This window comes from Solanum verrucosum, unplaced genomic scaffold, assembly GCF_900185275.1.
Source record: "Solanum verrucosum unplaced genomic scaffold, falcon-dt-bn FXZP01000161.1, whole genome shotgun sequence".
In the NCBI taxonomy this organism is placed as follows: domain Eukaryota; kingdom Viridiplantae; phylum Streptophyta; class Magnoliopsida; order Solanales; family Solanaceae; genus Solanum; species Solanum verrucosum.
In genome coordinates, this window is record NW_026020127.1 from 539,578 (window position 1) to 553,394 (window position 13,817).

The window sequence follows — 13,817 nt, forward strand, 5'->3', positions numbered from 1 at the left end:
ACGTTTGAGGAGAGTATAGTCTACACAATCCTTACCACTAATTCGTGGAAGTAGAGATGTTGTTTTCTATTGTATTGCACGACCTCCACACCCTCCTACCGAATTAATTTCAGCCTAATGTTTGGTAAAGCCACGTGGCAATTGATTAAGCAAGGGTACAGGGGAAACAGTAGGCTGCATAAGCATAGGATCATGAACCAAAAAAAGTCCATAATCAAGTACTATCTACTGCACGTCCCATCAATTACTCTATGCTAAGTCTACATTCCTTTTCTCTATCTATGGTGGTTGGTTCCCACAATGGGCAAAAGGGAAATGTATTTCAAGAAATTATTAGCAAATTGAAGAAAATTCAGAGCAGAAATTGGACTTAAAAATGCTCAAATTTCACTTTTTGTTGTTCTTCTTTGCTTTCAAGATTGCTTTTTGTCTACCTGGTTAGCTCCTTTTTATAATTCTCTTTTTCTTATTGTATAATGTGAATTTGATTAAGGGGTTTAAAGGGTGTCTATATTATGTAGTTATAATGTGTTTGAGTAACTTTTTTTTTTTTGATAACTGTGATGTTTGGGTCAGTTTGTGTGCAGCTTGACTAATGGATGATGTAAAATTTGTGTTTGAATTCAATTTGTTTTGGTTTGATTGATTAATGTTAACTCAGAGCAGCATTTGGACTCAAAATGCTCAAATTTCACTTTTTGCTCTTCTTCTTTGCTTTCAGGATTGATTTTTGTCTACCTGGTTAGGTTCTTTTATGTTTATTTTTTCCTTTTGTATGATGTGAATTTGATGAAGGACTTTAAAGGGTGTCTAAATTATGTAGTTTTAACATGTTTTGAGTAACTTTCTTCTTTGATATTCGTTATGTCTGAGCCAGTTTGAGCGCAACTCGACTAATGGATGATGCAAAATTGTGTTTGAATTCGATTTGTTTGGCTTGATTGTCTAATGTTAACTAATTGCAAGTACTTAGCTGTTTGTGGTTGGTTCTATGATTATGTTGTTGGATTTAGTCATGGACCTTATGGTGCCTAAATTTTCAATATTGGAATTGAAGCAAATTGAAGAAAACTCATAGCAGCATTCTCAAAAAAAATCCAACTTTTGTTGTTCTTCTTTAACTCTCCCCGTCTCAGCTCCTTTTATGTTTTTTATGCAATGTGAATTTAGTTGTAATTATGTAGCTGTAATTGTGTCTGCATTAAAATGTTTTAGTTTTGATTCACTAATCTTAACTTGTGTTGGAAGTGCCACAAGCATGTGAGATGTTGCGATTAGACTCTTTATATGGTCTTGGAAAATAGTTAGCTCATGTGCTAGATTTTTGCAAGTACTTGGCTGGTTGTGGTTAATTCTATGAGTATGTTATTGGATGTAAGACAGGATTCCTAATTATTCGTAACGTAATTGCACGTGCTCGTCAGTATAATCCTGTATATTTGCAAAATTTCTAATCGCTTCACTCCATGATATGATGAAGTATCTTGAGTCTTGTGTTAAAGAGGAAAAAGAAATAAGTGAGGTGTCTTCACAAACTTAATGAGCAGCTAGAAGTCTGGTTTTTTCATAAGAGATAAATTTTTTTGGTGCAAACATACTAGGTGATTCTTCTCATATGTCCCCTGGAATTAGTCGAGGTGCACGAAAACTCGCCTGGACACCATGGTCATCAATAAATAAATAAATTGTTACAACGTTAGTGTAACTTTATAAGACGTTATTGCTTCCCTATATGTACTTTTTCTGCTGTTCTTTCCATTGCTAGCACTGTTACATGAAAAGAAAAAGGCTGCTCCTTTATTATTGATTAGCCTCTTTCAAGTTGCTCTTTTGTTTACTAATCTAATTATCTATCCTGTTTATTCACTGCAGCACCATATGTAACGCGAATAAGCTGCGGAGCTCAAAATGATGTTCGTAGTTCCCCGACAAATACCCTCTGGCATAAAGATTTTGGATATACAGGAGGCATACGTACGAAAGCAAACCGCCCAAGTTACATAACACCTCCACTCGACACATTACGGTATTTCCCTCGATCAGAGGGTCCTGATAATTGTTACAATATCGATAAAGTGCCACATGGCCACTATTCAGTGAGGATCTACTTTGGATTGGTTAAAGAACCAAGTTTTGATAACGAACCTCTATTTGATGTTTCTGTTGAAGGGACCTTGGTTTATTCTTTGCCGTCTGGTTGGAGTAATCATGATGAACGAGCATTTGTTGAAACTCTTGTATTTCTTGAGAATGGTACTACCTCACTTTGCTTCCACAGCACTGGTCATGGAGATCCTGCTATACTCGCAATCGAGATTCAAGAAGTAGATGAGAAAGCATACTATTCTGGTCCTGGATTTGGTCGAGGGACAATCTTTAGAACTAGCAAAAGATTGAGCTGTGGAGATCAGAATCCAAAGTTTGACGTTGACTACAATGGGGACCGTTGGGGTGGGGATCGGTTCTGGAGCTCAATTATGACCTTTGGTCAGAATTCTGATAAGCCTATATCTACTAAAAGCACCATAAAGTCAGCGTCTGTAGCTCCAAACTTCTATCCACAAGCTCTTTACCAAACTGCTCTTGTTAGTACCGACAACGATCCGGATTTAACGCACACAATAGAAGTCGATCCCAACAAAAACTACTCTGTCTGGTTACACTTTGCCGAAATTGATCCTTCAGTTACAGATGTGGGACAAAGGGTTATTGACATTTCGATTAATGGTAACATTGTGTATCTAGATATTGACATTGTGAGAATAGCGGGGGGTGTTAACAGTGCTCTTGTACTGAACACAACCATTCCAGTCAGTGGCAGGATTTTGACAATCACATTACATCCAACAACGGGGACTCATGCCATCATTAGTGCCATTGAGATTTTTGAGGTTATACCAGTTGAATCTAAAACATTACCAGAGGAAGGTAAGTCAAATGTTTCACTTGTACTTCTTGGATGCTACATGTTTTTTCATCTCATACACTTTACACTCTCGAAAGGGGCCAAATGTAGTATGTTATTTTTTCCATTGTTCCGTGGTCAAGCTTGTGCCTTTCTAATTAAGATAGTCTTTATCTTCTTTTCTTTTTCAGTAAAGTCTTTACAGTCACTGAAACTTGCACTTGGACTTCCCCTTCGTTTTGGGTGGAATGGTGATCCATGTTTTCCGCAACAACATCCATGGAGTGGAGTAGATTGTCAGTTTGACAACTCCAGCAATAAATGGGTCATCGATGGGCTGTACGTTCTTGACCTTGACCTTAGATAGAAAAATTCCTCCCATTCCACACGTGCGCACAAGCACACACACGTAATTGTAACACTCTCGTTGACATATGTTGAATGAGTAGGCAGATTTAGTCATAATCTGCTCCACCATTGAGCTGGCAGATTTGATTATAATCTGCTCCACAAATAAAGCTGGCAGATTTGATTAGAATCTGCTCCTGTGAATATGGGATTAGAATAGATTATTCTAGGAAAATAGTTTAGAGGAAATCCCTTGATTCAAGGATTTCCTAAGAATTAGGGATTGATTAGTTTATTTGGTCTTTACTTGTTCTCTTATAAATACTGTAGAAACACTATGAATAAAATATACTTTTCCAGTATCTAAACTTTCAACATATATTCCTTCTATTGATGTTCTGCACCCCAATTTAAAAGTTTTGCTGGACTATACTTGGCTTTCTTTCTATGTTATGTGATTTTATTATTTTATCTTAATATGTGTCCTCTTTGTCTGTTTTTCCTGTAAGCACAGTGACCTGGACAACCAAGGTTTGCGAGGTTTCTTACCAGATGATGTTTCTCAATTGCGTCATCTTCAGAGCATGTAAGTTTAAATGCTGCTTTTTTTGAATATACTATTTGGATAAAAGATGTGTATCTTCCAACGATCTTCTACTGCTTAAAATGGAGTTGATGATCAATATGAGTTTTAGCCAATATATTGACATTTTTTTCAAAATTATTGGACATAATTTGTCTGATGGAATTACATACTAAGCGGTTATATAACTTCCAGTTTAAGAGGTTTTCAATATTGAGCATCTTTTAGAATGTCTTTTCGTTCATGTATATTGCAATGCCGGCGTCCACTTCTCAAACATGATCTTCTCTGACTTATGCTTTGCTTGTGTGTATTTTACAGAAATTTGAGTGGAAACAACATTCACGGGCCTATTCCCTCAGCACTTGGAACAATAACTAGTCTGGAGAAATTGTGAGTACATTTGCGGAGAGTTGTGCTTTTCTTTACTTGATATTATATTCTTAGCTGCCAGAGTAATAGTATCTGAAAATATGGAAACAGAATAATTTTGTAATCTACTCTGTGAGTATGTTAGGCATTCAATATATAATTACTGTTCTTTATCATCTATATGTGCCGCGGGAGTAGTGAATGTGCATACTGTTCGTTGGTTGTTTATATGATTAAATCCTCACTTTGTGATTACCTAACAAAAGTTGCACAACAGGGATCTTTCATACAATTCCTTCAACGGGTCGATTCCTGAAAGCCTTGGGGAATTGACGTCGTTACTGACACTGTAAGATACTTCAACAAGCTCAGTTGAGGACATTTGATGGATCAATAAAGAGCTCTAATTTACTACTTTATTTATTACAGGAATCTCAACGGCAATTTGCTCTCCGGAAAAATTCCTGCAGCGTTAGGCGGAAGGCTCTTGCACAGAGCTAGCTTCAAGTATGTTCTCCTAACTGCACGTTCTTAGCATAAGGCTTCTTCTTAGTGAAGCATCCTTCAGAAATTGCATCGTAACTATAGAAACATAGAATGTACCAAAATTACTCCCTATGTTTCAATTTATTTGTCTGGTTTTGACTTGACACATAGTTTAAGAAAGTAAAAAAGACTTTTGAATCTTATGGTTTTAAACTAAAGATACGTAGAATGTACCAAAATATCCTTTAATCTTGTGGTCTTTAACATGCCATGTGGAAAGTTGAAATTAAAGAGTTTGACGAAATAGGAAAGAGACATTCATTTTGAAATGGACTAAAAAGGAAAGTAAGACAAATGAATTGAAACGGAGGGAGCATCACTTTCACGTAGTTTTTCTTTTGTCCAACTTTTTATCGTCAAAAATACATACTACTTATGGTAGATATTCAATTTCTAGATGCGTCGATGAAGGTCTCCTTGTCACCATTTTGTGTTGATGATAACTGTGAAAAGAACAAAGAAGTCTACAATCATAGCATTTGATTAGAACACATTATAAGTTAAGGTTAAACAAGTGTACCGTTAAACTCCATTGATTTAGCATCCACAACTGGCGGTTAGACCTGACACCAACTTCCATAATCCACTAGCTACTTCGATGGATGGGCGTTAACTATTACCACATATTCAACAAATAAATATGCTAGGCTTCTTTCTGATAGCTAGGTAAACGGGGGTTAACTAGGGTTCTTTCTGGGCCACATCACTGTCTTTTGAGGCTATAACCAATTAACGTATGTCCAAATTCTAACAGTAACATTTAGCATATTTCCTTAAAAGAAATGCTGCGGTAATAGGTGTCAGTGTCATTTGTTTTAAGGCAGAGATGCTAATTAAACCTTACTATTCATGTGGTGAAACTAATATGACAATTCATCGGTGTATAAACTCGAGGATCAGATAAAAAAACTGTGAATTTTTTTGTTCATTAGTACTTATGCTAAATACTTACTTTGGATGCTTTCAGTTTTACTGATAATGCAGGCCTTTGTGGTATTCCTGGATTACCAACATGTGGACCACATCTTACTGTTGGTGCCAAAATAGGCATTGGCTTAGGGGCGTGTGTCGCTGTTGTAGTTATCGCTACATGCATAACATGTTGGTGGAAAAGGCGGCAAAATATCCTCCGCGCTAAAAGAATGGCTGGTAAGAGTTTTTCAACATAACATGCTCTATATCCATAGTCAAATATATTTCCCATCTCTTTCATGTCTATTGTTGTCAACATGGTGTTTTTGAGAAATGAATTTCGAGTGAAGATGTATCTCTACACGATGAAAGTAAACGAGTTTCATGCTTTCTCGTTGATGAATCACTCTTCATTTTTTATACAGTGAGAGACGCTCCTTATGCGAAGAAAAGAACACATTTAAACCACATCCAAATGACAAGACACCATCACAATGGTCATCATCACGAACATACTCGGACAGCTGTTGAGAATGGACCTCCTTTGCTTGTCTGAGTTCGAACAATTTTTGAGTCAACTCACACTAGAAACTTCTTTCACGTCAAGAGGATTCAACAATTTATACATATACCAACAAAAACATTGTTCGTATCCTACTTACACAGTATAATTTTTTGACAAAGGAAGGATAATATGAATCCCATCCGCAGACCTTGTAACTCCATCGCAGGCTTAGTGAGAAGATTTCCAGATACAATGCTGCTGTTTTGTGGCTAGAAAATGTGTATAGTGGTTTATACAGATCAGGAATCAATTATAAATGCCATAGATGTAATTCAGTGCAAGAGATCTATGTTGTTCGGACTCTTCAAAAATGTCGATGGGTGCGTGTCGGATTCTCTAAAAATAGTGTATTTTTGAAGGATCTGACTCGGGTGCGATAACATTTTTGGAGAGTCCGAGCAAGCCAGAGACAGTGTGTTGTATATTTTAATTATATACATGTATTCTTGTCATTAGTTTTGGAGCTTTTGGTTAAAGACACTCATGTAAACTGTGAAATGGTGAATTACAATAGAACCACAGAATGTGATCGCATTATACGGTCTCAATTGAAAAGATTGAGTAAATTTTCGTGTACCTCGGTTATTTCTCGATATGGTAAGTGAGTGGAATCAACTTCACTTGGATGTTGAAATTGAACAAGGAAGAGAATATGAGCTTAAATAACAATAACTAACTCAGTGAAATCCCACTAAGTGGGAATAGAGAGCTTAGAAGGAAATTTTTTTAATCATATTTTCTGTTTTAAATTATCTATCGTATTTCTCTTTTACATGCCTTTTAAGGAATATCAATCAAGAGGAACTTTTGACTATTTAAACCACATTTATGTCCTAAATATTTTATTTATTTAGTTGTTTGTACATTTTCTTCAAAAACAATTACCAAACGATAAAATAAGAAAAAAGTTAGTTTTTTTTCTCGAACTTCTAATTGACAAATAATATTCCTTCCTTTCCATCTTATTTGACAGTATTTCTTTATTAGTTTTTTTTTTAATAAAAAAAGTAAGATAATAAATAAAATATGGTAATTAAATAATAATAAATAAAAATAAGATTAAGTGAGATTGGTAAACCACAAAATACCAGGACCCATAAAATGCGGCAGCCGCGTTTTCATTTCATTTTCCACATGGGCCCTTTCATGGTCGCCAAAACTACTTTTGGTAGTAAAATAAAGTAAGTGAAATATGATCAGGAGGTCACGAGTTCTGACTGTGAAAATAACTTTCAAAAAATAAAATAATTAATTTGTCGAGGTCATTTGGTAGATAATGCGGAAGTGAATTATTTGATATTAAATTTTATATAAATAATATCATATTTAATAATATAGATTATTCATATATAAATTTAATAATATGACGTTTAATTTATAATATAGAAATACATAAAATATTTATACTAGTTATGAAAGAATCTATATATTATTGTAGTTTATATAAAATAGAGGTGGAATTATTAATACGACAACAACAATAACAAAAATTTGTTTAATGTAATCCCACAAAGTAAATTTGCGGAGAATAATATCATGCATAACTAATGTATAATTTTTCTTATAAATATATGCCTTACTATTACTACATAACTATAATTAGTTATCAAATAATTCCTTATAATTTAATCCTCCAATCCACACTTACACTTATTATACCTTTTGGTCTATCCTACCTACTGAACTACTCCTATATATTACCAACCACCACGCTCATCATTATTCATTCGGTTTGACGCATAAACGTTACGTATCGTTGATAAAATACTAAAAATGTGAATCGAAAAAAATATTATTAATTTCTAAAATTATTATTGTATGATTTGAGATTCGGATTCAATAATTAAACATATCAAATGATAAGATATGGAGCTTGAAGACAAATCAAATATAACATAGTAAAAGTGGTACTAACCTCAATGTATGAGCTTGTACGATAAAATTTGTCCGCATTTCCGAAGATTCAGACCTTTGATCTTTATTGGTCAATTTGATTTTGAACTTCAAAGCCGCAAGGCTAGTAAAATTTTAGTTATAGTTCAAGATAAGTTAAAGAGTGTAACCATTTTTGAAGAATCCACAATTCCTTTCAGCGATTACACAGTTCTACATATAACAGAAATAACGTGCAGATGTAGATCACTATGGGAACAAAATTCACGTGAGACATTTCCTAGAATTTCGCTTTAAATGTATTTGTATTCCTTATTAGTATTCCATTACAATTTTCATTGTTTGCTTGTTGTTATTGAAGTTCTCTAACCTAAATCTCTCAAGCTGTGCTTTTTCGATGGACGCTATCGGACTATCATATTGGCAAATATGCTAATAATATTTGTTACTTATATCTTATCAATTACTTTATTACCTATTATTTTCACTTGTTATCTTAACTACGTTTAACAAGCAAAATAACATTAATAATGTTATTATTTGATCATCTCAATTTGCATGTTTTTGAACGACATCAAAATATTGATTTAGGGATAAACAATTATCATATAAAATGACACACATATATGAATAATATATTTTTTTATGCACTCGTTTAATTTGTTCAATGTTTTATTTTACATAGATATACTAGACAAGAGTTTGGCTTAAAATATATGCTTATTTAATTTTAGCTTGGATTAACAATATTGTCTTTTTAAGGTAAAAATCGATAATGTGTCACAACTTTGGACAACGAATTATGCATTATATATATATATATATATATTCATCATTATCCACTTGTCCAAACATGTAACTATCTATTAATATTCATAAAATCTACTCCCTACCTCTGTTTAAAAAAGAATGACGTCATTTTTTTTAGTCTGTTTAAAAAAGAATGACTCATTTTTTTTTACAACACTTTAACTTCAACTTTCCACATGACATGTTTAAGACCACAAGATTAAAGAGCATTTTGGTACATTTGATATAACTTTAATTTTAAACTACAAGATTTAAAAGTCTTTTTTATTTTCTTAAACTCCATTCCAAATCAAACTAGGATATTCTTTTTGAAACGGAGGAAGTATCAATTATTATTTTATTGATTAGACTTTTACTTAACTTGGATATAAATAAACCAAGTAGATTAAATTAGTTAAGCAATAGTCCACGTGGCAACAAGGTCCATAATTGTCAAATAACTTCTTTTTTCTCTTTGGCGGTCAAACCTAATCTATTGCCTCAATATTTGTGCAATGTCCATACTATCATTAACCCACACGTGTCAAATTATCCTTTTCTTTCTCCCTTTAATCGTCACCGCTACACCACCACCATCATCACTTCCTCCGGCCTTCGTCAATAACAAAACTAATCATTCCACGTTCACGTAAGATTGAAAAATATTATATTTAAAAAATATGATGTAAACAGTCTATGCTAATATGAGCAAATACAATACTCTACTAAAACCATAGCACTTGAACAACATGAAAAGATTTATTTATTTCCAGCTTCTTTTCTTAAAAGTTCAAATTTTTCGATATTCACATTAGTAACTCGATGAACAGAACGTCATCGTTTTCCCCTATATATATAAAATATATATTAGACTATAGTTTCCCTTATCTTTTTTTTCCTTAATTACTGGTGATTAAAAGGGGAATTAACGCTAATTAAACAAGCTTACAACTAATTAAATAAAGCAAAAGTTCAAAAAGCATGCAGAATCTCCGATCATCAACTCCGGCAACTTTCCGATCCATACAGAAGAATTTTCACATGTCTTCCGGTGCCGGAAGAAGATTAAGGTCGAAATTAGCTTTTGGCTTGAGATCGTTACCCATAAAATCTATCACAGTTGATGAATCGGATTCACTCTTCATCATCCCACTCTGGCCGCCGGCAGCAGCACCTCCATCTCCACTACCGCCGCCGCCGTTACGAATCACTCCAGGTCCTTGTAAATAGTACATCGGCGGAGTGATTCCTCCGGTAGGAGAATTCTGGAACAAAAACTTACCTACACCGTTGCTAAAAATACCAACGGATGATGAGCTTCCTAAGCTTAGATCCAACGGAACCGATTCCACCATTGCCGCCGCCGTCGCCGTCGCAGTCACCGTCACCGTCGCCGCCGCAACCGCAACCGCCGCAGACGATGACTCAACGGTACTAGTCTGACTCGGACTCCGATTCACATCCGCCGGCTGCATCACAATCTGAAAATTAGTTTTCGCTTTCACACCTCGAAACTCTCTCGCAGCTTTATCATACGCTCTCGCTGCTTCCTCAGCGGTATCAAACGTACCTAACCAAACACGGCATTTTTTCCCCGGATCTCTTATCTCCGCCGCATATCTTCCCCACGGCCTTTTCCTTACACCTCTGTAATGCACCTCCTTCACCGCCGCCGCTGTCACTGCCGTCGCCGCCGTCGCACATTTTTGCTTGGGCGCCATTTTCAGTTCGCCGCTTACCGGAAATGGACAATTATATATATATACGTATAGAATTTGAACAAGTCATTAGAGAATTAGGGCACGGTTGAGAGAAAACGTAGGGGGGAAAGTGCCTCTTTATATAGGAAGAAAAGAACAGTCAATGGAGTCTTTGACTGATGAAAATGTAGGGACCATATAATATATGGTATTTTTTAAAATTTTATTTCTTCAAATGGAAAAAATTGTAATACTAGTATATCAAATTTGGATAAATATTAATATTGGTCCTTGTGGTTTTCTAGTCAAATACATTTTAAACAAATTGGGAATAAAGGTATTTAATATAAGAGGATGTATTTGTTAATGGTTAAATTGATAATCCAAATAAGGAGTATTATATATTAATGATTTTAACATTTTTATCCTTTTTCTTAAATTTTAGTATTATTTTAGTCGTAGGCAACACAAATTAGCATTACTCTCTATTACAACACTTTTTCTCTTCTCGACGGAAATTAATATTATGTTCATTTTAGATTTGATTGTGACAAACGCAAACTATTAATGTTATTTCTTCAATTTATTGTATGGGTTTTTAGAAGGAATTCGAACGATTATGTGTTAAACAAAAGTGATCAATGTAGAAAATTGTGTTGGACTTGTATTTTTATTACTATTTATATTTTAATGAATATCATGTATATATGATCATATGAGCCTTTTTTTTACTGGTTAAATCGAAAATCGAATTATAAAGAATCAAAAATTGAAAATGATGAATTTGAGTAGGAATAATTAAAGGGTAAATATGTATGGTAAAAAACTATAAGAACCAAATCGAAATATATACATAAGTAAAGGCTTAAAAGTGCAATTATATATATGTACATATCTGAATGCCTGCATGGGCTATTTGTTTTTATTTTATTTCTAAATGCCACGTGCATATATCCACACACTCAAAAAAAGAAATAAATAATAAATGGAAAATGCTAAATTTTAATTTGGAGTTATTACTTTTTACCTACTTCAAAAATATGGAGGAGATTTTTATTTTATTTTATTTTATTTTTTTGTGATTTTGAGGGAATCACCAAATAAAAGATATTTTTTTTCTATCGTTGAATTAAGTCATGAAAAGAATGATATATATGTTTGAACTCATAATAAATAATAATTGCCCTTTACATTATGTGATAAAAAGTTAAATATCACGTGTACACCATCGTATAAATTTGATTTGATCGTATATAATGATAAAAAATTATGCCGTAAAGTTTTTAGTTTTGCAATAAATAAAATATGATTTGTATAGTATAAATATCTTCCATACAACTTAGTAAATTCAATTTTGATAATTAAATATTGTAAATGGTACATATTTTATATTGCGTATTTTTGAATTGTCAAACGATCTCGGACATAATTTAAAAAAATGTATAAAAGCCTTTATTTTTACGTTCATAAGATATAATTAGAGGTTCTAAATGAAGCGTAATATAATTACTGGTGATTATATATTATTTTTTTCAATTTAGGTTTTATTGTTTTTTTAGGTTAGAAACATGGAGGAGACTTTTTTTTTTAATGATTTTGATGAAAAACACCGAATCACACTGTAAATTAAAATTCTTTTTCCCCCTATCGTAGACTTTGGTGATGAAAGATTATTATAATATATTTATTTAAACATGATAATAAATTACATATCACATGCATGTTACGTTACCGTATAAAATTAATTTGATTACATATGCTTATAAAAGATTACGTCGTAATGTCTTCGAATAGACAGTCGTAATTAATAAATAATACTAATTGTCTTTTACGTTACACGACAATAGATTATATATACATCACGAGTATATTGACGTATAAAAGTAATTTGATTACGTATACTTATAAAAAGATTACGTACGCTTATAAAAAGTTATATCGTAACGTTTTCGATTCTGCAATAAATAAAACATGACTAGTAAGGTATAAATGCATTCAAATTTACCGAATAAATGACAATTAACTCAATTTTGCTAACTAGATGGTAAATGGCAGAGCTTATCTTGGACATTTTGGACTTTCAAACGATCTCGAACATAACTCGTGATAACTATCTTTTACGGTACACGACAATAAAGTACATATCACGCAGACATCGTCGTATAAAACTGATTTGATTACGCAAGCTTATAAAAAGTTATATCGTAATATTTTCGATTCTGCAATAAATAAAACATGACTAGTAAGGTATAAATGCATTCAAATTTACCGAATAAATGACAATTAACTCAATTTTGCTAACTAGATGTCGTAAATGATAGAGCTTATCTTGGACATTTTGGACTTTCAAACGATCTCGAACATAACTCGTAATAACTATCTTTTACGGTACGCGACAATAAAATACATATCACGCAGACATCGCCGTATAAAACTGATTTGATTACGTACGTTTATAAAAAGTTATATCGTAACATTTTCGATTCTGCAATAAATAAAACATGACTAGTAAGGTATAAATGCATTCAAATTTACCGAATAAATGACAATTAACTCAATTTTGCTAACTAGATGTCATAAATGACATAGCTTATCTTGGCATTTTGGACTTTCAAACGATCTCGAACATAATTATTTTTTACGGTACGCGATAATAAAGTACATATCACGCAGACATCGCCGTATAAAACTGATTTGATTACGTACGCTTGTAAAAAGTTACGCCGTAACGGTTTTGATTCTGCAATGACTAAAACGTATAACTTGTAAAATATATCCGCCTTCAAAATAACTGAGTAAATAACAAATAACACAATTATGATAACTAAATATTGCAAACGATACAATTTTTATCTTGAACCGTTTAGACTATGAAACAATGTCGAACATAATTCAGAAGACACACCATTTATATTTTATATGAAATAATTAGAGGTCCTAAACAATGTAGAACATATCACACATATATCGTCGTATAAAACTGATTTGATTGCGTACGCTTATAAAAAGTTATAGCGTAACGTTTTCGATTCTGCAATAAATAAAACACGACTAGTAAGGTATAAATGCATTCAAATTTACCGAATAAATGACAATTAACTCAATTTTGCTAACTAGATATCGTAAATGACAGAGCTTATCTTGGGCATTTTGGATTTTCAAACTATCTCGAACATAATTCATACTAACTATCTTTTACGGTAC

General features: G+C 33.1%; 2 protein-coding genes across 2 annotated transcripts; one reads left to right on the forward strand and one right to left on the reverse strand.

The window, feature by feature from the left end:
- Positions 1–237: 237 nt before the first annotated feature.
- On the forward strand, positions 238–6,516 carry LOC125826018 (receptor-like protein 4). Its single transcript, XM_049505314.1, has 9 exons — positions 238–437; positions 1,873–2,928; positions 3,097–3,244; positions 3,768–3,839; positions 4,158–4,229; positions 4,486–4,557; positions 4,638–4,715; positions 5,722–5,903; positions 6,092–6,516. The coding sequence occupies exons 1-9, from the start codon at positions 377–379 to the stop codon at positions 6,220–6,222; spliced, it is 1,872 nt and encodes a 623-aa protein (XP_049361271.1). The 5' UTR covers positions 238–376; the 3' UTR covers positions 6,223–6,516.
- Positions 6,517–9,850: 3,334 nt separating this feature from the next.
- Positions 9,851–10,670, reverse strand: LOC125826005 (ethylene-responsive transcription factor 4-like). The gene has a single exon (XM_049505298.1). The coding sequence runs from the start codon at positions 10,632–10,634 to the stop codon at positions 9,951–9,953; it is 684 nt and encodes a 227-aa protein (XP_049361255.1). The 5' UTR covers positions 10,635–10,670; the 3' UTR covers positions 9,851–9,950.
- Between the last annotated feature and the right edge of the window lie 3,147 nt (positions 10,671–13,817).

Coding starts and splice junctions, on each gene's coding strand:
- LOC125826018 (XM_049505314.1), top strand. CDS start 377: ATGCTCAAATTTCACTTTTTGTTGTTCTTCTTTGCTTTCAAGATTGCT. Junction 4,230..4,485: donor ATAACTAGTCTGGAGAAATT/GTGAGTACATTT, acceptor GTTGCACAACAG/GGATCTTTCATACAATTCCT. Junction 4,558..4,637: donor TTGACGTCGTTACTGACACT/GTAAGATACTTC, acceptor TATTTATTACAG/GAATCTCAACGGCAATTTGC.
- LOC125826005 (XM_049505298.1), bottom strand. CDS start 10,634: ATGGCGCCCAAGCAAAAATGTGCGACGGCGGCGACGGCAGTGACAGCG.